At 38.0% G+C, this 22,703-nt stretch overlaps 1 protein-coding gene and 1 pseudogene across 5 annotated transcripts in view; one reads left to right on the top strand and one right to left on the bottom strand.

Annotated features, from left to right (window-relative positions):
• LRRC66 (leucine rich repeat containing 66) overlaps positions 1-22,674 on the bottom strand; it is a 33,403-nt gene extending 10,729 nt beyond the window's left edge. For 2 of the 5 annotated variants that reach the window (XM_078002671.1, XM_078002673.1), the window contains exons 1-3: positions 22,536-22,674; positions 19,396-19,896; positions 5,373-5,542 (exon numbers count right to left, since the gene is read on the bottom strand). In XM_078002671.1, the coding sequence (XP_077858797.1) occupies positions 5,373-5,542; positions 19,396-19,891 (666 nt within the window). In that variant the 5' untranslated portion in view covers positions 19,892-19,896; positions 22,536-22,674. Of the gene's footprint in view, positions 1-5,372; positions 5,543-19,395; positions 19,897-20,156; positions 20,414-22,535 lie in introns of those variants that run through there. The other 3 variants (XM_078002670.1, XM_078002672.1, XM_078002674.1) reach the window with 3 other exon arrangements.
• On the top strand, positions 5,894-7,039 carry LOC699246 (small ribosomal subunit protein uS5 pseudogene; annotated as a pseudogene).
• Positions 22,675-22,703: the final 29 nt, after the last annotated feature.

Genomic DNA, 22,703 nt, shown 5'->3' with positions numbered 1-22,703 from the left:
ATTGGATAAAGAGTCAAGACCCATCAGTTTGCTGTATTCAGGAGACCCATCTCACATGCAGAGACACACATAGACTCAAAATAAAGGGATGGAGGAAGATCTACCAAGCAAATGGAGAATAAAAAAAAGCAGGGGTTGCAATCCTAGTCTCTGATAAAACAGACTTTAAACCATCAAAGATCAAAAGAGACAAAGAAGGCCATTACATAATGGTAAAGGGATTAATTCATCAGGAAGAGCTACCTATCCTAAATATATATGCATACAATACAGGAGCACCCAGATTCATAAAGCAAGTCCTTAGAGACTTACAAAGAGACTTAGACTCCCATATAATAATAATGGGAGACTTTAACACCCCACTGTCAACATTAGATAGATCAATGAGAGAGAAAGTCAACAAGGATATCCAGGAATTGAACTCAACTCTGCACCAAGTGGACCTAATAGACTACTACAGAACTCTCCACCCCAAATCAACAGAATATACATTCTTCTCAGCACCACATTGCATTTATTCCAAAATTGACCACAGTTGGAAGTAAAGCACTCCTCCGCAAATGTAAAAGAACAGAAATTATAACAAACTGTCTCTCAGACCACAGTGCAATCAAACTAGAACTCAGCGCTAAGAAACTCAATCAAAACTGCTCAACTACATGGAAACTGAATAACCTGTTCCTGAATGACTACTGGGTACATAATGAAATGAAGGCAGAAATAAAGATGTTCTTTGAAACCAATGAGAACAAAGATACAACATACCAGAATCTCTGGGACACATTTAAAGCAGTGTGTAGAGGGAAATTTATAGCACTAAATGCCCACAAGAGAAAGCTGGAAAGATCTAAAATTGACACCCTAACATCACAGTTAAAAGAACTAGAGAAGCAAGAACAAACACATTCAAAAGCTAGCAGAAGGCAAAAAATAACTAAGATCGCAGCAGAACTGAAGGAGATAGAGACACAAAAAACCCTCCAAAAAATCAATGAATCCAGGCACTGGTGTTTTGAAAAGATCAACAAAATTGATAGACCCCTAGCAAGACTAATAAAAAGAAAAGAGAGAAGAATCAAATAGACGCAATAAAAAATGATAAAGGGGATATCGCCACCGACCCCACAGAAATACAAACTACCATCAGAGAATACTATAAACACCTCTACGCAAATAAACTAGAAAATCTAGAAGAAATGGATAATTTCCTGGACACTTACACTCTCCCAAGACTAAACCAGGAAGAAGTTGAATCCCTGAATGGACCTATAGCAGGCTCTGAAATTGAGGCAATAATTGATAGCCTACCAATGAAAAAAAATCCAGGACGAGACGGATTCACAGCTGAATTCCACCAGAGATACAAAGAGGAGTTGGTACCATTCCTTCTGAAACTATTCCAATCAATAGAAAAAGAGGGAATCCTCCCTAACTCATTTTACGAGGCTGACAGCATCCTGATACCAAAGCCTGACAGAAATACAGCAAAAAAAGAGAATTTTAGACCAATATCCCTGATGAACATCAATGCAAAAATCCTCATTAAAATACTGGCAAACCGAATCCAGCAGCACTTCAAAAAGCTTATCCACCACGATCAAGTGGGCTTCATCCCTGGGATGCAAGGCTGGGTCAATATATGCAAATCAGTAAATGTAATTCACCATATAAACAGAACTAAAGAGAAAAACCACATGATTATCTCAATAGATGCAGAAAAGGCCTTTGACAAAATTCAACATCCCTTCATGCTAAAAATTCTCAATAAATTCGGTATTGATGGAACGTATCTCAAAATAATAAGAGCTATTTATGACAAACCCACAGCCAATATCATACTGAATGGGCAAAAACTGGAAGCATTCCCTTTGAAAACTGGCGTAAGACAGGGATGCCCTCTCTCACCACTCCTATTCAACATAGTGTTGGAAGTTCTGGCTAGGGCAATCAGGCAAGAGAAAGAAATCAAGGGTATTCAGTTAGGAAAAGAGGAAGTCAAATTGTCCCTGTTTGCAGATGACATGATTGTATATTTAGAAAACCCCATTGTCTCAGCCCAAAATCTCCTTAAGCTGATAAGCAGCTTCAGCAAAGTCTAAGGATACACAATTAATGTGCAAAAATCACAAGCATTCTTATACACCAGTAACAGAGAAACAGAGAGCCAAATCATGAATGAACTCCCATTCACAATTGCTTCAAAGAGAATAAAATACCTAGGAATCCAACTTACAAGGGATGTAAAGGACCTCTTCAAGGAGAACTACAAACCACTGCTCACTGAAATAGAGGAGGACACAAACAAATGGAAGAACATACCATGCTCTTAGATAGGAAGAATCAATATTGTGAAAATGGCCACACTGCCCAAGGTAATTTATAGATTCAATGCCATCCCCATTAAGCTACCAATGACTTTCTTCACAGAATTGGAAAAAACTGCTTTAAAGTTCATATGGAACCAAAAAAGAGCCCGCATTACCAAGACAATCCTAAGCCAAAAGAACAAAGCTGGAGGCATCACGCTACCTGACTTCAAACTGTACTACAAGTCTACGGTAACCAAAACAGCATGCTACTGGTACCAAAACAGAGATATAGACGAATGAAACAGAACAGAGCCCTCAGAAATAATACCACACATCTACAGCCATCCGATCTTTGACAAACCTGACAAAAACAAGAAAAGGGGAAAGGATTCCCTATTTAATAAATGGTGCTGGGTAAATTGGCTAGCCATAAGTAGAAAGCTGAAACTGGATCCTTTCCTTACTCCTTATACGAAAATTAATTCAAGATCTATTAGAGACCTAAAACCATAAAAACCCTAGAATAAAACCTAGGTAACACCATTCAGGACATAGGCATGGGCAAGGACTTCATGTCCAAAACACCAAAAGCAACGGCAACAAAAGTCAAAATTGACAAATGGGATCTAATTAAACTAAAGAGCTTCTGCACAGCAAAAGAAACTACCATCAGAGTGAACAGGCAACCTACAGAATGGGAGAAAATTTTTGCAATCTACTCATCTGACAAAGGGCTAATACCCAGAACCTATGAAGAACTCAATCAAATTTACAAGAAAACAACAAACAACCCCATCAAAAAGTGGGCAAAGGACATGAATAGACACTTTTCAAAAGAAGACATTCATACAGCCAACAGACATGTGAAAAAATGCTCATCATCACTGGCCATCAGAGAAATGCAAATCAAAACCACAATGAGATATCATCTCACACCAGTTAGAATGGCAATCATTAAAAAATCAGGAAACAACAGGTGCTGGAGAGGATGTGGAGAAATAGGAACACTTTTACACTGTTGGTGGGACTGTAAACTGTTAAACCATTGTGGAAAACAGTATGGCGATTCCTCAAGGATCTAGAACTAGAAATACCATTTAACCCAGCCATCCCATTACTGGGGATATACCCAAAGGATTATAAGTCATGCTGCTATAAAGACACATGCACACATATGTTTATCGTGGCACTATTCACAATAACAAAGACTTGGAATCAACCCAAATGCCCATCAGTGACAGACTGGATTAAGAAAATGTGGCACATATACACCATGGAATACTATGCAGCCATAAAAAAGGATGAGTTCCTGTCCTTTGTAGGGACATGGATGCAGCTGGAAACCATTAGTCTCAGCAAACTATCACAAGAACAGAAAACCAAACACCGCATGTTCTCACTCATAGGTGGGAATTGAACCATGAGATCACTTGGACACAGGAAGGGGAACATCACACACTGGGTCCTATTGTGGAGAGGCGGGGAAGGGGGAGGGATAGCATTAAGAGATATATCTAATGTAAATGACGAATTAATGGATGCAGCACACCAACATGGCACATGTATACATATGTAACAAACGTGCACGTTGTGCACATGTACCGTAGAACTTAAAGTGTAATTAAAAAAAGGGGGATATAAAATATTTCATTAATAATTTCTATATTGATGACATGTAAAATATAATATTCGGTAAATAACACCACTAAGATGAAATTCACTTGTGTATTTTAACTTTTTCAGTCTAGCTACTAACATTTAAAACATTTCACTCTAGCTACTAACATCTAACATTTAAAATTGCATGTGTGGCTCACATTCTATGTTTCTATTGAATGATGCTGGCCTATATAAAGAATGGGAGTTGTGGTGGAGGTTATGGAGATGGAGGACTAAAGACTCTTCCAGACCATCTCGTAGTGCTACACTGCAGGCCACTCCGGTGTTGCTAAAGGACCACTGAGAGGAGATTTTACAACATTCTCCCAAAGGGAAGGGTGTGGAGAAAAGTGCTTGGAGGAGAAGGGGCTGAAGCTGCCAGACCTAGAACAGGGCTTCAGGAGTTCCTTAACGCTTACAGCTATTGGCACCTTGGGAGATTAACTGCAATGCGCCAGAGACAGGAACTATGGGGCCAAAATGTGACATAAATCTCCCCAATATGGGTTTGGACATTTAGAACTACATGTGGCACATGTGTTATACAAGTAGGGAAATATTATCATTATCATTTTTATTGTTTTGTGTCCAATTTTGAAATGGAAGCAACAGGGTCACTGGGTTTCAGAGGCCCATCTAGTCCTGGGTCGTTGACATCTTAGCATCAGCCAGGTTGGTTTACAGGGGCCTCCCCAAGCGTTCCATATTGCATAAGACCCCTGAGACCTTTCACCAATCTTGTAGCTTAGGGAGACAGCCTTACTAATAACTAAGATTTAATTTCTTGCCAACTGGTAAGTGGAATGTAGGAGTTGGATATAATTTGACTTAGAAAAATAATGTGTGTGGCCGGGCGCGGTGGCTCACGCCTGTAATCCCAGCACTTTGGGAGGCCGAGGCGGGCGGATCACAAGGTCAGGAGATCGAGACCACGGTGAAACCCCGTCTCTACTAAAAATACAAAAAAAAATTAGCCGGGCGCGGTTGTGGGCGCCTGTAGTCCCAGCTACTCGGGAGGCTGAGGCAGGAGAATGGCGTGAACCCGGGAGGCGGAGCTTGCAATGAGCCGAGATCGCGCCACTGCACTCCAGCCTGGGCGACAGAGCCAGACTCCGTCTCAAAAAAAAAAAAAAAAAAAAAAAAAAAAAAAAGAAAGAAAAATAATGTGTCAATTCTTGCTGTTGAGTATTATGTTGGAGTAAAATTCATGTCCCTTATTGTGGCCTTTGATTTTTGAGGCAAGAAAGAGACTTGAGCTCTTTAAGGGATCTTAAAATAGACTAACAGTTTTTGATTAATAGCCAGTACTACTGGACATGAAGAAACTCTTCAACAGAAATATGCTTCTAATGTAATTGCCCATGTGTCTTCCTTATTCAAATATTATAAAAATGATTTTAGAACCTGTAATTTTTTGAGGTCCTTGAAGGCTTGTGGGTGAATTTTGAATATCTTGTTGCTCTTTAAATAGAGATTCTCCAGTTGCAGGCAGTTGTGAAAATCAGACCACCCTATTTGCAATATCCCATTGAATGACAGATCCAAACTCTGCAATGACTTCAGTTTCCACAGTCCTGTTAAAATGAAAAAGTAAGTTAAAATCTAAACTGGTGAAATTTACTGCAGCACTGTTTGTAATGTTGAAAAATTGGAGACAACATTAAGAGTTCTCAACTGAGGTATTGCTAAACAAAGTATAGTATATTAATACTATGAAATAATATGTAATCTCAAAGGATAATGAGACAGATCAACATGTAAACTGACTGAACAGGAAGAAAAAAGTTAAGTACAGAATAGTATAGAGTATAAGTCCAATGTCCTTGGGAAAAAGAGCCATATGCAAACACATACATAGATTTTGAGTGAGCAAGAAAAGGCCTGGCAGGAGATAAACTCAACTACTAGTAGTTACACTTAGGACTAGGATGATTGAGGGAAGTGAAGAGGGATAAGAAAAGAAACGTTGTTTTGAACACTTTTGAATTCTTTCTTTCAATGAGCATGTACTACTTTTAAAATAAGAGAATCACTTCTTCTCCAAGAAAACACCAAATGGCAGATGACGCCGGTGCAGCGGGGGGGTGGCCCGGAGGCCCTGGTGGCCCTGGGGTGGGGAAGGGCGGTGGCTTCCGCAGAGGTTTCGTCAGTGGCATCCGGGGCTGGGGTCCCGGCTGTGGACGGGGTCCGGGCCGAGGCAGCTGAGCTCGCAGAGGCAAGGCCAAGGATAAGGAGTGGATGCCCATCACCAAGCTGGGCCGCTTGGTCAAGGACATGAAGATCAAGTCCCTGGAGGAGATCTACCTCTTCTCCCTGCCCATTAAGGAATCTGAGATCATTGACTTTTTCTTGGGGGCTTCTCTCAAAGATGAGGTTTTGAAGATTATGCCGGTGCAGAAGAAGACCCGTGCTGGCCAGCCCACCAGGTTCAAGGCCTTTGTTGCTATAGGGGACTACAATGGCCACGTCGGCCTGGGTGTTAAGTGCTCTAAGGAGGTGGCCACCGCCATCCGTGGGGCCATGATCCTAGCCAAACTCTCCATTGTCCCCATGCGCAGAGGCTACTGGGGGAACAAGATTGGCAAGCCCCACACCATCCCTTGCAAGGTGACAGGCCGCTGTGGCTCTGTGCTGGTGCGCCTCATCCCTGCATCCAGGGGCACTGGCATCCTCTCAGTGCCTGTGCCCAAGAAGCTGCTCATGATGGCTGGTATAGATGACTGCTACACCTCAGCCCAGGGCTGCACTGCCACCCTGGGCAACTTCGCCAAGGCTATGTTTGATGCCATCTCTAAGACCTACAGCTACCTGACCCCTGACCTCTGGAAGGAGACTGTGTTTACCAAGTCTCCCTATCAGGAATTCACTGACCACCTTGTCAAGACCCACACCAGAGTCTCCGTGCAGCAGACCCAGGCTCCAGCTGTGGCTACAACATAGGGTTTTTTATACAAGAAAAATAAAGTGCATTAAGCCTGAAAAAAAAATAAGAGAATCAGTTAAAAATATAACCTTGATTGAAAGATATGAAAAATATTTATTTGACTGAACTATATAGTAAAACTAAATAATCTTGCTAAACAATAGAGGAAAAAAGTTGTTTTGATGCTTTATTTACATGGATAAATTCTTCCAGTTTTAAGATTTTTCTTATTCTATTTTTTTCTGAGGCAGAGTGTCACTCTGTCACCCAGGCTGGAGTGCGGTGGCACAATCCCCACTCATTGCAACTTCCACCTTCCAGGTTCAAGTGAGTCTTCTGCCTCAGCCTCCCGAGTAACTGGGATTACAAGTACCTGCCACCATGCCAGGCTAATTTCTTTTTTTGTATTTTTGGTAGAGACGGGGTTTTATCATGTTTGTCAGGCTGGTCTTGAACTCCTGACCTCAAGTGATCCACCGCCTTGGCCTCCCAAAATACTGGGATTACAGGCATGAGCCACCACACCCAGCTGTCTTATGCTATTTTGTAGCCATGTCCTTTCTTGTAGCTACTTATTGTTGACATTATGACTATTTCCTAGGCATTCTTGTGTTTTCCAAAGGTAGTAAGTTATAGCTAGATTTTGTTTTCCAGCAAAATAATCAAATTGAATTTTGGTCTCTGCCTTTGTATTTCACTTGATTTCAGAGAGTAATCAGGAGGTCCATTTGGCACTGAAAATAAATAAAGGTTCAGAAGGAGGTGCTAGTCATAGCTGTCTTTCAAATTTCATTTCCCATATGGGTTTCAGAAGGAAATGTTTGCATTTTTACATTTCCTTCTGCTCTGTTCTTGCATGTAGCCTGTGTCTTTAATCAACAGAACAAGATCAGGTTGGTTCAATTACAGGAGGCTTTATTCCTTGCCTACTGTCTGCAAGCTACTTATTGTAAGATTGATTATACAGGGAGATGACTTAATTGAAATGGCTGCATCATCAAGATTGTCATACGTTCATTTAATTGTATACATGCTAAGCAAGAGATCATCAGGACAATGAATCGATCAAAACATTATGGGCAAGGCAGTCAGTGCTGAGGACAAGCATGGACAACATGGAATCTTTACTCTTAAAAGAGTTTAATCTGATCCAATGATAAGACATAAACTCAAGGTAAAGTTATTAGTTATACAGAGTAGTTCATCACATGGACCGTCCGACCATAAAATTAATTTTTATTTGTTTGTTTGCCTATCAGATGATCAAGTCCTCTCAGGGCAGAATTCACATCTTTGAACTTTTGCAATGCTTGGTGGAATATAGTATACATTCAATAGGCCAGAGGCCACCATGTCTGGCTTGCATAGAGATTTAAAAATCATTGTACTGACATTAAAAATTCAATAAAAATTTGCATTTCTGGCTTCTCTTAAGAAAACTGGAAGTTCTAATTGGCACAAGATGACATTTGGCTGGAGCTGAATGAAGGCTGCCTGCTGTCGACGAGGGTATGAGCTTATAGAAGATTATCATTTCTTTGTACTCATGTCTCTGTCAAAAACAAGAAAACAGACTGGGCACAGTGGATGATGCCTGTAATCCCAGCACTTCGGAGGCTGAGGCGGGTGAATCACTTGAGGTCAGGAGTTCAAGACCAGCCTGGGCAATGTGGTGAAACCCTGTCTCTACTAAAAATACAAAAATTAGCCAGTGTGGTAGTGTTTGAGTCTAGGAGGCAGAGGTTGCAGTGAGTCAAGATCCATACCACTGTACTCCAGCTAGGGCAACAGAGTGAGACTCCGTCTCAAAAACAAACAAACAAAAAACAACAACAACGACAATGACAAAAAAAACAGGAAAACAAAGGATAGGCCAAGAAGACTTTTTTTTTTTTTTTTTAAATGGGAGAGAAGTAAGACATATTCAGCTTATTCTGGTAAAAAATATTTCCATATTGGTTTGGAAATGACCATTGCCGAAGTCCCTGTGCACTACCCTGCTGCCCTGAGCACTTACTTCAGTCTATCTTCTCCTTGCCCCCGGTCCAGCTGCACCTGGCTCCAGCACTACAGCCAGGAGGCATCCAACTGTGGAGCCCAGGCTGAAGGCCAGTTGTTAAATATTTTGAACATAACCTCTGGAGAAAAATGTTTCTTTGTGCATAGAAGCATATTCCTACATCTTTTAATATGCAAGCATATGGGTCTGTCAGAAAAAAATGCAAAATAAGACACCAATATGAAAGAAGCTACAGCGTTCTTAACATTTTCATGATACCTGCCTGGCCTATATAGGGATGCAAACTCATGATTCCTAAAATATCTCAGTGCTTAATTGAATTGAGTAAGTGCCCTAGGAGCTCAGTGGAGGCAGCGATCATGCCTAGCTTTAAAGTGATGGAAGAAATTATTTTTAAACTCCTAATTGTGTACTCTTTATGCTCTAAACATTTCACAAACATCTCCTTTTAGCCTTCACAAAGCCTGAGGAGTTATCAATATTTTACAAACGAAAAAAAATTAGGTTCAGCAAAGTTAAGAACTTTCTCAACAACACCATGGTGGGTGGAGCTGGAATCAAAACCCAGATCTCTTAACCATTACCCTTAACCACGCCCATCTTTTATTAACTAAAAACAAACAAAAACAAACAACCCTCCCTCAAAGCCACAAAAGGGTGGTCTGGGTCATGGAGTACATAATGAAATTGCCAGATGTATTGGGGGTTGCTTAGTTAATCTGCTTGTGTCACGGAGTAATAGGGTGCTGGAGAGGAACTTAAGAGACTGAAGTTTATTCCACCTTTATTTGTGAGTTTTTGTTTGGTTTTGTTTTGAGACAGGATCTTGCTCTGTCACCAGGCTGAAGTGCCATGGCACAATCATAGCTTACTGTAACCTCGAGCTCCTGGGCTCAAGCGATTCTCTCGCCTCAGCCTTCAGAGTAGCTTGGACTACAGGTGTATGCCACTATGTCTGGCTATTATTTTTTTCTTTTAATTTTTCGTAGAGATAGAATCTCACCATGTTACCCAGGCTGGTCTCAAACTTCTGGCCTCAAGCAATCCTCCCACTTTGGCCTCCCAAAGTGTTGGGATTACAGGTGTGAACCACTGCTCTCAGCCCTGTTTGTGACTTTTGATGTGAGCCAAAGAAAATCACTTAAGGCCTCCATGCTTATTACATTCCTTAAAAATGGTTTTTCATAGCTGGAATTGAGACATGTCTTTGATTACTATGATCTTCAAGCTTTTGGAGTTCAGTGGAAGCCAGGTCCATTAGTTTGGATGATTGTTCATCAAATATTCATTGTCCTGTGGGCCAAATACACTTCCCCATCCCACTGAGTTGAGTTTGGCCATGTAATTTGCTTTGGCCAAAGGAATGGCAGCAGAGGTGGTGTGAGCAAAGATCTGAAACACGCTTATGTGGCAGGGCTTGCTTTCTTGGTTTCTGCTAGTGTCATTAAAATAACATGGCCTGGTAGCCTGCTGGTCCAAATGAGGGCCTTGTGGAACAGACTGGGACCCATGTGTAACTTTCAAGATAATAGGGATGAGCCCTTGAGGGATAACAACTAAGTATATTAGAGTAGGGTTAGAGCTCTTGACTGTCATTTTTTTTTTTTTTTTTTTTTTTAATGTATAGAATCGAAGTTGTTTAGTGAGATCTGGCGGGAGTTCTACTAGCCTCAGGTGACTATGTGTGAATTATGCTGGATTAAGTTCTGTTAAGTTCTGACACTATCTCGTGAATGGGCTGATGCTAGGATGAAGATGAAGACAGAATCTGTTTGATAGGCTAGAATCGAAGATGGCTTCCCAACTCTGGTCTGCAGAAAATTCAGGGCATGATACCTAGCTGGCCCTGACTAGTGGGGATGAGATGCTCTGATATCAAGTTTTCAGGAAAAGAGCTCCTGATTAAATAATTTGACCTGGGTGAATTCCAGCGATCCGCTGCGGACATTATTATAATCTCCACACAACAAAGTAAATTTCAGTTGGATTATAAGTATAATATGCCTGAAAAATCTTCTCTGACAATTTTGCCATCCATGGAGTTAAGGCACATATAAATAAAATATTGGTGTAGTTGCACATGGGGAAAGCTGTTTTTGAAGATTAAAAAAAAGAAATTATGAAGGAAAATATTAGTACATTTGATTGCCAAAAATTTAAATTGAGTGTATATCAGGAACACTATAAAAAGAATAAAGATAAGGATGAGAGTAGATTTCTTATTGGAAATAATGCAAATTCAAAATAATGGAGCAACATTTAAACAAACTGAAAATCTTTAAAAAGGTCAGCCTAGAATTCCTTATTGAGTAAAAATATACTTGAAAAACAAAGGCAAATAAAGACCTTTTCAATAAAGATTTGAAAGCATTCATCAGGAGAAGACCTAGACTAGAAAAAATGTTCAAGGAAGTCCTTTAGAAGAACAATGAAACCAGATAGAAGTCCGGATATAAGAAAGGAACAAAGAGCTCCAGAAATGTATGTACATTAATTTAAATATTTTTTCTTATATTTAAGTTTCTTTAAAAGCAACAGTGAGAAGCAAAGATAGTAAAAACATATTGTGGAAATTATAACATATATAGGGGTAAAATGTAGGACAATACTTGCACAAAGGACAGAAGAGGGGAAAAAATGGGAGAACGCCATTGTAAGGTTCTTATGTTACAGGCAAGTAGTATAATACCAAATAAAAATAGACTGTGATCTTAAGATATATATTGGAAACCCCAAAGCTAGAACTGTAGGATATCCATAGATTATTGGATATTCATAACACACTTCTAAATAACCCATGGTACAAAGAAAAATCAAAATAGAAATAAAGTATTTTGACTCAACTAAAAATGAAGACATCACATATCAAAATTTGTGGGATGTAGCTAAACCATTTTTAGAGGGAAATTACTAATTTATTATTAAATTGCACTAAATGCCTATTAAAGAAGAAATGCCTCAAGTCATTGACTTCAGCTTCTCCTTTAAGAAACTTGCAAGAATGAATGAAATTGAAAGTAAGCAGAAGAAAGGAAACAATAAAGACCAGAGAAGAAATAAAGTAGAAAATGTAAAAATAATAGAGAAAAATCAATAAAACCAAAAGCTGGTTCTTTAACAACAATAAAATTGATTTAAAAAGACTTCTAGTCAGGCTGATCAGAAAAGATAAGATATAAATTATCAGTATCAATAATAAGAGAGATGGCATTACTACAGAGTCTATAGATATTAAAAGGATAATGAAACATTGTGAACAGCTTTATGCTAATAAACTACCAATACTCACTCAAAAAGCAATAATGTGAATACCCCTGCATCTATTAATGAAAGTAAACTTGTAATTAAATATCTTCCATGAAAAAAACTCCTGTTCAGATAGCTTCACTGGGGAATTCTATGACACATTTATGGAAGAAATAAAGCCAATTCTAAACAAACACTTCCAGAAGACGGAAGAGGAATAAATATCTCCCAACTCATTTTATGAGGCCCACATTACTCTAATACCAAAACTAGATATCAACAATATAGCAAAAGAAAATAATAACCCAATATTCCTCATGAACACAGATGTAAAATTTCTTAAAATTTTAGCAAATTGAATCTAAAATATATAAAAAAAGATAATAAATCATGACAAAATAGAATTCATCCCAGGAATGCAAAGTTGATTTAATATTAGAAAACACAATTCTCCAAATTAACAGACTGAAAAAAACCCCATATGATCATCTCAATGGATCCAGAAAAGGTCCTGGGCAAACTGGGAATAGAGAGAATTTCATTAACCTGCATACAGCATTTATGAAAGATCTAGCAGCTTTATTTTTAATAGCTAAAAAGACAACCTAAGTGTCCATCAACAGATAAATGAATCCTCAAGATGGAATTCTACATAGCAATGAAAAGGAATGAACTTTTTCCCCACAGTTCACAGAAGTTTTTCTTTCTGTCTTATTTTTAAAAATAATGTCAACTTTTATTTGAGAGTACATGTGCAGGTTTGTTACATAGGTATATTGCCTGATGCTGCCAGGTAGTGAGCATAGTACTCAATAGGTAGATTTTCAGCTTTAGTCTCCCTCCTCCCACACTCCTCCTCCTTCTAGTGGTCCCCAGTGTCTATTGTTCCCATCTTTATGTCTGTTTGAACCCAATATTTAGTTCCCATTTATAAGTGAGAATATATGGTACTTGGCTTTCTGTTCCTTCATTACTTTGCTTAGGATAATGGCCTGTAGCTACATCCATGTTGCTGCAAAGGACATGCTTTCCTTCTTCTTTAGAGTTCTGTAGGAGTCCATGATGTATATGTACCACATTTTCTTTATCCAATCCACTGTTGATGGGCACCTAGGTTGATTCCATGTAATTGCTATTGTGATTGGTGCTCTGATGAACATATGAGTGCATGTGTCTTTTTTGTAGAATGATTTATTTTTCCTTTGCATATACACCCATTAAGGGGTGTGCTAGGTCAAACTGTAATTCTGTTTTTAGTAGGAATGAACTTTTAATATACACAATGACATGGATAAGTCTCAAGATAATTGTGCTGAAAAAATAAGTTAGACCAAAAATAAAAGCATATATTGTATAATGCCTTTTATATAAAATTATAGAAATGCAAGTGAATCTATAACGAAACAGAAAGATCAGTCGTTACCTGGGTTGGGGAGAAGGGATGGGTGGAAAAGATAGATTACAAAGGGGGATGAGGAAGCTTTTGGGGTAACAGTTCATTATCTTGACAGTGGTGATGGTTTCATGAGTCAATGTAGTTCAGAGAGTCAGAGGACAGATCAGAAAGTGCTCAGAAAAAGGAAGAGCAGGGGCTTCCAATATTATGCAGACCTATATTAATATCAACAGAGGCACCAAGACTGTTGGCAAATACTCTAAACATCTGAAGACAGAGAATGAGAATCCCCTTTAATTATCTATTGTGCCTGAAATCAAGGAAGTTACCATTATAGTAAAGACCAGGGCGAGAAATACAGAATTAAAGACTCAGGACAATCAAGTGGCACTAAAGAGGAACTAACACTTTTGAACACCTGTCGTGTGCCAGGCACTATGAGAGATGTTTTACATGTATCATCACTCTATGTGTTAGTCTTGATATACACTGTCTCTAACCCTCACACCAACCCTATACATATAATTATTCCTAGTTAAAGATAAGGACCAGGAAGCTTTTTTAGGTTAAGTGACTTGTTTAAGGTCAATAAACAAGTAAATAGAGTAATATAAGATGTGTAAAAGAATTATAAGAGTAAATAGGCTGAGGATGGTGGTTGATGCCTGTAATCCCAGCACTTCGGGAGGCTGAGGCAGGTGGATCACTTGAGGTCAGGAGTTCAAAACCAGCCTGGCCAACATGGTGAAACTCCATCTTTACTAAAAATACAAAAAAAAAAAAAAAAAGTTAGGTGTGGTGGCAGGCGCCCGTAATCCCAGCTACATGGAAAGCTAAGGCAGGAGAATCTCTTGAACCCAGGAGGCGGAAGTTGTAGTGAGCTGCAACCATGCCATTGCACTCCAGCCTGGGTGACAAGAGTGAGACTCCGTCTAAAAAAAGAAAAAAAAAATTAGTAAATAAAAAGAATGGGAACTGAATATACCCAAGCATGTGGGGAGAGGGTGATTTTGATTTTGAATGCAGTTATTAGAGAATCCTCTTATTTAACTCCCCTCATAATATCAAGCCGAGATTTTCCAAGAGGAAGGTACATTTCTTCTGGAGATGAGAATAAAGACCAGGAAGTTCAGTTACTCCTCCTGGATGAAAACTTTTCCTTTACTTTCAATTTTAGATAATTAAGATTTTTTTTTTTTTAAGGGAACTGGTTTGGTCCTTCAGATAACCTGGTTTGTTTAGGGTGTCTCAAGATGGAGTCGGAAAATTTAAGAAAACTCTTTCATGGTACTTGATTGCACTTCTCAATGGGAAAATGTGTTCTTTTAATATTTTTGCTTGGTGAGCCAATGTTCAGAGGGTAGTCAAATGAGTGAAAGAGGCTGTATGGTGCATTCATGGCTGGGGCTTGAACATCAGGGGTAGATTTTATGTTTCAAGAGAGGAGAGTTGAATGCCGGGAGGAAAATATAGAGGTACTTTGTGGAAAGGGAATTATTTATTGAACTGCCTTCTAAAGATTACAAAGGCCACAGTAGGCAGGAATTTTATTAGCCTTTGCATTTAAGTGGCCAGAGGCAGTTTTATTATTTCCAAGAAATGATCTATCAGAAAAAAAAGGCCATAGAAAGGATACTCGGACATTACACTTAGTAAATACACCCTCTGTACTATGAACTTCTTAAGTGCTCTCCCAAGTGTGATAACCTGATCACATAAAACAACAATATTCAGGGATTGTGGCTTTTAGTCCAAAGAGCAGTAAGAATTGGAATAGAGTCTAGAATGGTCCTGGGTAAGATATTTGATTCATTAGGTCAGATCTTACTGTGGTCAAATTATGTAGGTGAGCCAAAGGCCTTGCCTTCTTAGTTTAGTGTCTTACATGCTTTTTGTTTCTTTAGAACCTGAATTAGTTGTCAGTACATTGCTTATTGATAATTCCATAATCCAGTAGCAATCAGGATGAAATCTTTAATTTTCTATGAATAAAGGAACATAATATACTTTACTTTTTAATAATACATTGTATTTTTTTTTTTTTTTTTTAATTCCACCAGTTTCAAATGTTAGGTACTATTTCATCTTATTTCTAACACATTTATCTCTTGGGTTCTGGAACTTAGTTGGTTAATGTGAGGCTGCTACATTTGGTCTATCAACCTAACTGGAATCCCAACAAGATGTTGTTCCTGCTACATTTCCAGTTACTCTGTGAGCACTCCAAAAATACCGCTTGATGAAGGTAAGACAGATTAACCAGAGACTGATCCCATTGTTTTCATGTTTTAAAACTAGTTTTTCAATTATTGATGCTATACTCCAAAAATATGGGAGGAAGGTGGAAACATTATTAAGATTAAATTCGTGGTTGGCTTCTGTTTTATAAATTGCATTGGCCAGCACCTCTTCTGGGCGTTTTCCCAACATGAAGCTTATTGATGACACCACAACTGACTCTGAAGACAGGGTTAGTTCATGTGATATCTCGCCCTTACAAAAGTGGGCTTTCCTGAGTGAAAGAAACTTTTCATTGGTTCTAGAAATAGTCCCCATTTTAAAATATGTGGTACATAGTTATGAAGGTTGCTTGACTGTTGCTTTCTGAGATGTCCCTAATTTATTATTATTATTTTAGATGAATGCAAGTGCCTATATAGTCAGACACAAATAATTATCTGCTCATGAATTATAGTGGGCTACTACTGCAATAATTGTTTAACATTTTAAAAAATAACTTGACGCCGGGCACGGTGGCTCATGCCTCTAATCCCAGCACTTTGGTACGCTGAGGCCTGCGGATCACCTGAGATCAGGAGTTTGAGACCAGGCTGACCAACATGGAGGAGCCCCTCTCTCCTAAAAATACAAAATTAGCCACATGTGGTGGCACATGCCGGTAATCCCAGGTGCTTGCGAGGCTGAGGCAAAAGAATCGCTTGAACCCGGGAGGTGGAGGTTGCAGGGAGCCGAGATCATGCCATTGCTCTCCAGCATGGGCAACAAGAGTGAAACTGCATCTCAAAAAACAAAAACAAACTTGAGATTTAGACAAAAATTAATTATTTGTTTCTAAATATACTGTTATTCTCAATTTATGACAAGAGAATAATAAAAACTAGTATTTCCAAGATAAATCTTCAGACAAGATTCTGAAGTACTTTTCACATATTTAAATTATGACAGTTTATTATGCCAAATTCCATGTTAAGTTAGGTCTTTGAGATACATTTTTTCATTTGATCCTCACAATGATCCAATGAGTAAATCTTATCTTATCCAGATGTCACCTATAAATAGACTTAGAGTGAAGAATTAAAGAACAAAGAAATAGGCCAAAAATAGGGTATGCCCTAGGCAGCATCTCTCTCTTACCAGCAGTTCCCTTCAAAATGAGATTTCAAAGTCAGAGCAACCCAGCCATAGTCACAGAATCATAAAATAGGAAAAGTTGTTAGAGGAGACTCAACCTAGTGAAAACTAATATGATGATTATGGGAAAATAATTTAAATAACAAAATACTATAGATAAAAGGACTCTGAATTATATCCAATCAGACTCATGCCTTATACTGAACTTCCAACATTTATATCTTTTCATTCATCTCTCTATGACTTCATTTGCTAGAATTTTAATAGAATTGCAGATATAGAATTTGCTCACTTCACTTCTTTTTTCCCCCTTCTCTTCAAGTTGAACATTTTTCTTGATCTTTTGGGAGGCAATAGCTTAACTCAAAAAAAGATGGATCTGTATCTGCATTTATAGGGATATTTGGTCTTTAAGTGGAACTGTATTAGTCCTAATCCCCAGTTAGCTCAGGGGAATTCATTTGCCTTAAGGAGAGAAACTCAGCACTTCCCTATTTACTCTTGTGGTGGGATCATATTTTGACCTGTTAATCTCTTACCTTCCTATATTTTCCTCTTGCTCTTTCTCTCCATTCACACAGAGACTAGGCTCCACGTTCATTGTCCCAGGGAAGGCACATGGCAAGGCAGAAAGTAGCTGAGTCTACAAGTCTTTCTGGCTTTCGTTATCCAAAACCCTAAACCTTTAGAAGAAAGTGTTTGCCAGACAGAGGGTTTTGAAGAAAAAAAAAAAACGGAGAAGAAATTTTCTCCAAACTGAAGAGACTGAAAAGAAATATTCTCTGGCTAGCAGGGGTAAGGAACATTCACACCTTGATGACTTGTTACGAGTATACGACTCTTGAGCTGGGTACAAATCCGGGCAAAGGCAGAGGAAAGCTGATGAAAGACTGATGTTAAGTATCCCTACGACTCCCCCTAATGGGGGCTCAGAATCAGAAATTATGTTACTACAGACAATAGAAGGTTATATCTCTAGTACACTTAAGTTTGTGGATTGAGATTCACATCTACCATACCAGTTAAAAATTTTTGTTATATTACATGTCTATATGTAGCTATAATGACGTCCATCAAAAAACAAAACCTGGAAATAACCTAGTGCTTGATTAAACCAGTTATGATATATGCATATATAAAAACTATTCAACTATTTGAAATATTTGTGAGGTGGCTTAATTATATAAAGATATTAAAATATTCTACGATATGAAAATACAAATAAGAAATATGGACAGTATGATCCAATTTTAAAAGAAAAAGGTACAAATAGGCATAAATAATAAACTAGAAGAATATATATAACATGAGTGACTTTAATTTTTCCCTTTAAATTTTTCTTCAGTTGTTAAATGTTCTATAAGTAACAGGTATTCTTCTTGTAATAAAAACAATACAATAAAAATCATAAAATAAAATGCATTTCATTTACACTGAAAATATGACACACTACTTTTATGGAGAAGGTCAGGGACAGAAGACTCCAACCCTTCTCAAACAATTCTGCTGACATGGTGACTGTAATAATTCCTATACCTGCTAGGCTATTATTGCCAAAATGATGCTTAAAACAAAGCTGGAGAAAGAGCATGAAAATAAAAACATGAAATGTCAGAACTGGATAATAAGAAAAACCAAATATGCGCAACTTGGAATGGAGAAAGAGAACAATATCCTTATACATTTTTTTGTATAATGTCTTATATAAAGTAGGTGCTTAGCAAAGAGTGAATGAGCCTGGAAACAAACAAGGAAAGGACATTAATTGTCTAGCACTCTGGAATATAAAAAGGGCAAAGGAAGTTTTGCTTTATTAACTTGATATATTTTCTAAAGAAAACATTGGTGTTTACTGTTAAGGGTCTCCAACATGGAGACTATTGAATGTCAGATGAGAATTTATGATAATAGGAGGCTATCTGGAGTACCCTGTTAGAAACTAGGATAAGGAATTCTGATTTTGACTTGATAACCAGAAGATTTACATACCAATATATAATATTAGGATACTTCTGCTGTACTTTTGGAGGACAACTAGATAGACTGAGGCAAAATGTACTCAAAGAAGAAAAATATTATGAATATGACATTTAATTTGAATTGCATTACATATTAAATATATTTGAACTAGTTATTGCTCAGTGCTTTTCTATATTAACAAATATATGATAACCAAAGTAGGTAACTTAGAATCACTCATTATTATTTAGCACTTACATACTTCTTAGTGTCTCGATAACTGCACATAACATTAATGTCAGATATACTAATGGGAGACTAAATTTCATTAGCTGTAAATTCCAGACACTATAACTTCCAATGCCACTAAGAAACTTTATTATACATACTCTGATCAAATTGCTTTACTTTCGGCTGTGTCCTTGAAGCTGAAAACAAATGTGGAATTCTTATGAACATGAAACACCTCCACGTAAGCATTGTTTCTCTGCCTAGTTAAAATTGTACTCACCCTTGGGAGTGTCACTGAGTTTATTTCTTTGAAGAATGAGCACCTTCAGCAATGGAAACCTATTTCTGAAGCTGCTTCTGTGGCGTTTCACCCATGAGGACTTAGGACTGAGTAGATCCAAGGAGAGGGAGTGGATGGCATTGTTGCTGAGGTTTAACACTTCCAAAGCATGTAAGTATGCAAAAGGGCTTAAGGTTATTTTTGATATGAGATTGTTACTGAGGTCCAGATGTTTTATTTTCCACTCTTCTTTTTTCATGTGAAACTGTAAGATAACTCTAAAGAAACTGAAACTTACATCCACAGTGGCTGCTGTTTGTGGTATGTCCACAGGTATATCATGCTTTCCGGTAAAAGAACAATTTGTCAGAACATATTCATTCCATTGGCATTCAGAATTGAATAAAATATTACTTTTTCTTGATGCATTTGTCATTATTCCAGTAAAATAAAGACCTATAACTATGGTAATGACTCTGAAACAGAGGTTTTTCATAATGCCTGGAAAAAGGAAAATGAATTGACTTATTCACAATAATATAAAAAAACTAACAGCAAATAAGCAGAAATTTTAATTTTCAATTTAAGATTTAGGAAAGTTATCCTGGTTGCTAATTTAAGCGAATGTTTGATTTCTTACTGGGGCATGAAAATGTAGCTACCAAAATGACACAGCCATAGTATAAAATTACATTTATGTCACATTTTAAAGAAAGGACTCCCCTGATTTTTCAGAAAATACATATTCACTTAGGCCTTACCTCTGCATCTGCTTTTCCAGTATTGTTCACTCTGCAGTGTGCTTTGGGATGAATGAAACCTTACCAAGATTAAAGACTTCCCTGTTTCCTTGCAGGCCATTAATACAGAGCAAAGTCTACTATGCTTATCTACAACATCGTAATCAACCATGTGGTTTATTACATAAATGACAACCAGTTACACTAAACCATGACCCTCCATAACTCTACGACTAAAAAGTTCAACTCACAAAAGAGGCTCTTATTTTTCATAACTAGAAGAATTACAAGCTTTGCTGTGTGGCTTTTGTGACTTTTCAAATCATTATGAAATCATTTAGATATATACAACATAATGTTATCAAATACATGTTCTGGCTCTGAACCATGAAGATGTAATAAGATACAGAAACACTGAGTATCTTTTGTACCAAAAATTTTTGAGAAGAAATTGAAAGTTTTTATAAAAGAAGTGTGTTACAATTCCTGAATGTATCATAAAAGTAATTTTAAAAATGGGTAATTTTTGTGATGTTTTAAACTAAATTCCACTTAAAAACCACTGTGTACAAATAATCCATTAATGAGTATATGAGTTTCCAAGAAATCATGCCTTCCTCTGTTCTAATGGCACTCAGTTTAGTTTTCATCACTGCAGCAGTCTGAAACACTAAAATGACTTAACTGGGTTTCTTGCCTCTGCCTCTTGACTTTTCCTCTTCGTGATCCATCCTAGGTGACTCCAAAGGATTATTTTCCTACAATAATGTTTTCCCTATATTATTTCGCCTATAGTCCAAATCCCTCAGGTTGGTATTCAAAGCCTGTGTTATCTAGGTAAACTTATGACCTAGCTTGATAAGTTCATGTGGAGCCACTAAAAGATGTGGCTTGTGCAAAGAATGATCTATGCATATCGCATGCTGAAATTCACTTTCAATTCATTCCCAGTTCCAAGTTCAATGCCTTTTCCTCTGAGCCATAGTCTTGAGATGGAGTTTCGCTCTTGTTGCCCAGACTGGAGTGCAATGGCACCATCTCGGCTCACCACAACCTCTGCCTCCCGGGTTCAAGCAATTCTCCTGCCTCAGCCTCCCGAGTAGCTGGGATTACAGGCATGTGCCACCACACCCGGCTAATTTGTATTTTTAGTAGAGATGAGGTTTCTCCACGTTGGTCAGGCTGGTCTCGAACTCCTGACCTCAGGTGATCTACCCACCTTGGCCTCCCAAGGTGCTGGGATTACAGGCGTGAGCCACGGCACCCGGCCAGCCACAGTCTTAAGTATCCTTCCAGGCTCACCTCACATCCTATGTCTTGGTCATTTTTCCTGCTTTAGCCTCCATATTTGTCTATTTTTACAGAAATCTTTCAGTAAACACTGAAGGAATGGATACATATTAGTAACATTCAGCATTGAGATTGTTTTGCTTTGTATCTGTTCTGAACTCCTAAAAAAGAGAACATTATCTATCTATCTATTTATCTATCTAATGTTTTATATTTTTAATAGTCTGCAGTCTGTCACTGGGTTATGCTGTTTCTGTGTAAATGAATGCATGGAGTGAAGTGAATGAAATTTACAATATAACTTTAAAACTTTTGTTTCATACAAGGTCAATCCTCCCATATTTTCAAGGGCATTTGAATTCAGGTACACATGGCCATGAACAGCAAAGGTGCCCTACAGCATGGAGGAGTGATTTATTTTTACAGTGTGCTTCTTATGCAATACTAGAAATTGAATGGATTTGCCCAGGAAGAAAGACATTTTTTCTACATTCAAAGCTGAGATCATTATATATACAACTGTGCACCAAGCTAATGTAACAAAATCAGCAACAAAAAAATATAGTCACCACTAACAGGTACATTACTTTGTAGTGTTGAAGAGAAAGACATGGTTGAAAAATACTTTTTCTTAAGTGGACATGAATTAAAATTGCCCTGTTTCTTTTTAAGCTGAAGAGATTTATACACGATAGGTTTGAGTTCAAAACAGCTAGACAAGGACAATCTTATATCTTAAAGTGAAAGGTGTTAATTTGTTAAAAAGTTATACTATTTATAAATTTATACGTATTAGGTAAGGAACCACTGTGAACTCCAGAAAAAGTTGCTTAGGAAACTGGAAACAATTAGGCAAAATGTAAATTTCAAAAGGGACATAGTCAAGCTGAAGTATGAGGAAGCAGTTAGAAATACTGGGCGTGTATATTTGTGTGTCAGCTAGTGAAAGACAGGAAGAAGGCAGCAGAAAAAGCAAAGTATTATAGAAAGGAAATGAAGAGTTCATTTACACATAAAAGAAAGAGGGTGGGAAAACTGAAGGAAAAAAGCAACAGAGGCGACTTCAGGTAAGGACGAGATCTGGAAAGTAATATTGCTTCTAAGACATACCTTTGTATCCTAAGTGGTTTTCAAATGGGTGGATTATCTGGATCAAGCCAGGTAGGGATTTAAGACCTGAACCTTTGAGGCTCCACCCATCCTGCCATCAAGGCTGCCCAGTGGCCAGCCCTCATCCTTTCATCTCCGGCTTTGGCCTCCTGCCATGGTGACAGTGTG

Source organism: Macaca mulatta, chromosome 5 (assembly GCF_049350105.2).
Source record: "Macaca mulatta isolate MMU2019108-1 chromosome 5, T2T-MMU8v2.0, whole genome shotgun sequence".
NCBI lineage: Eukaryota > Metazoa > Chordata > Mammalia > Primates > Cercopithecidae > Macaca > Macaca mulatta.
The sequence above is the reverse complement of the archived record's forward strand: the minus strand, read 5'-3'. Positions and strand labels throughout refer to the sequence as shown.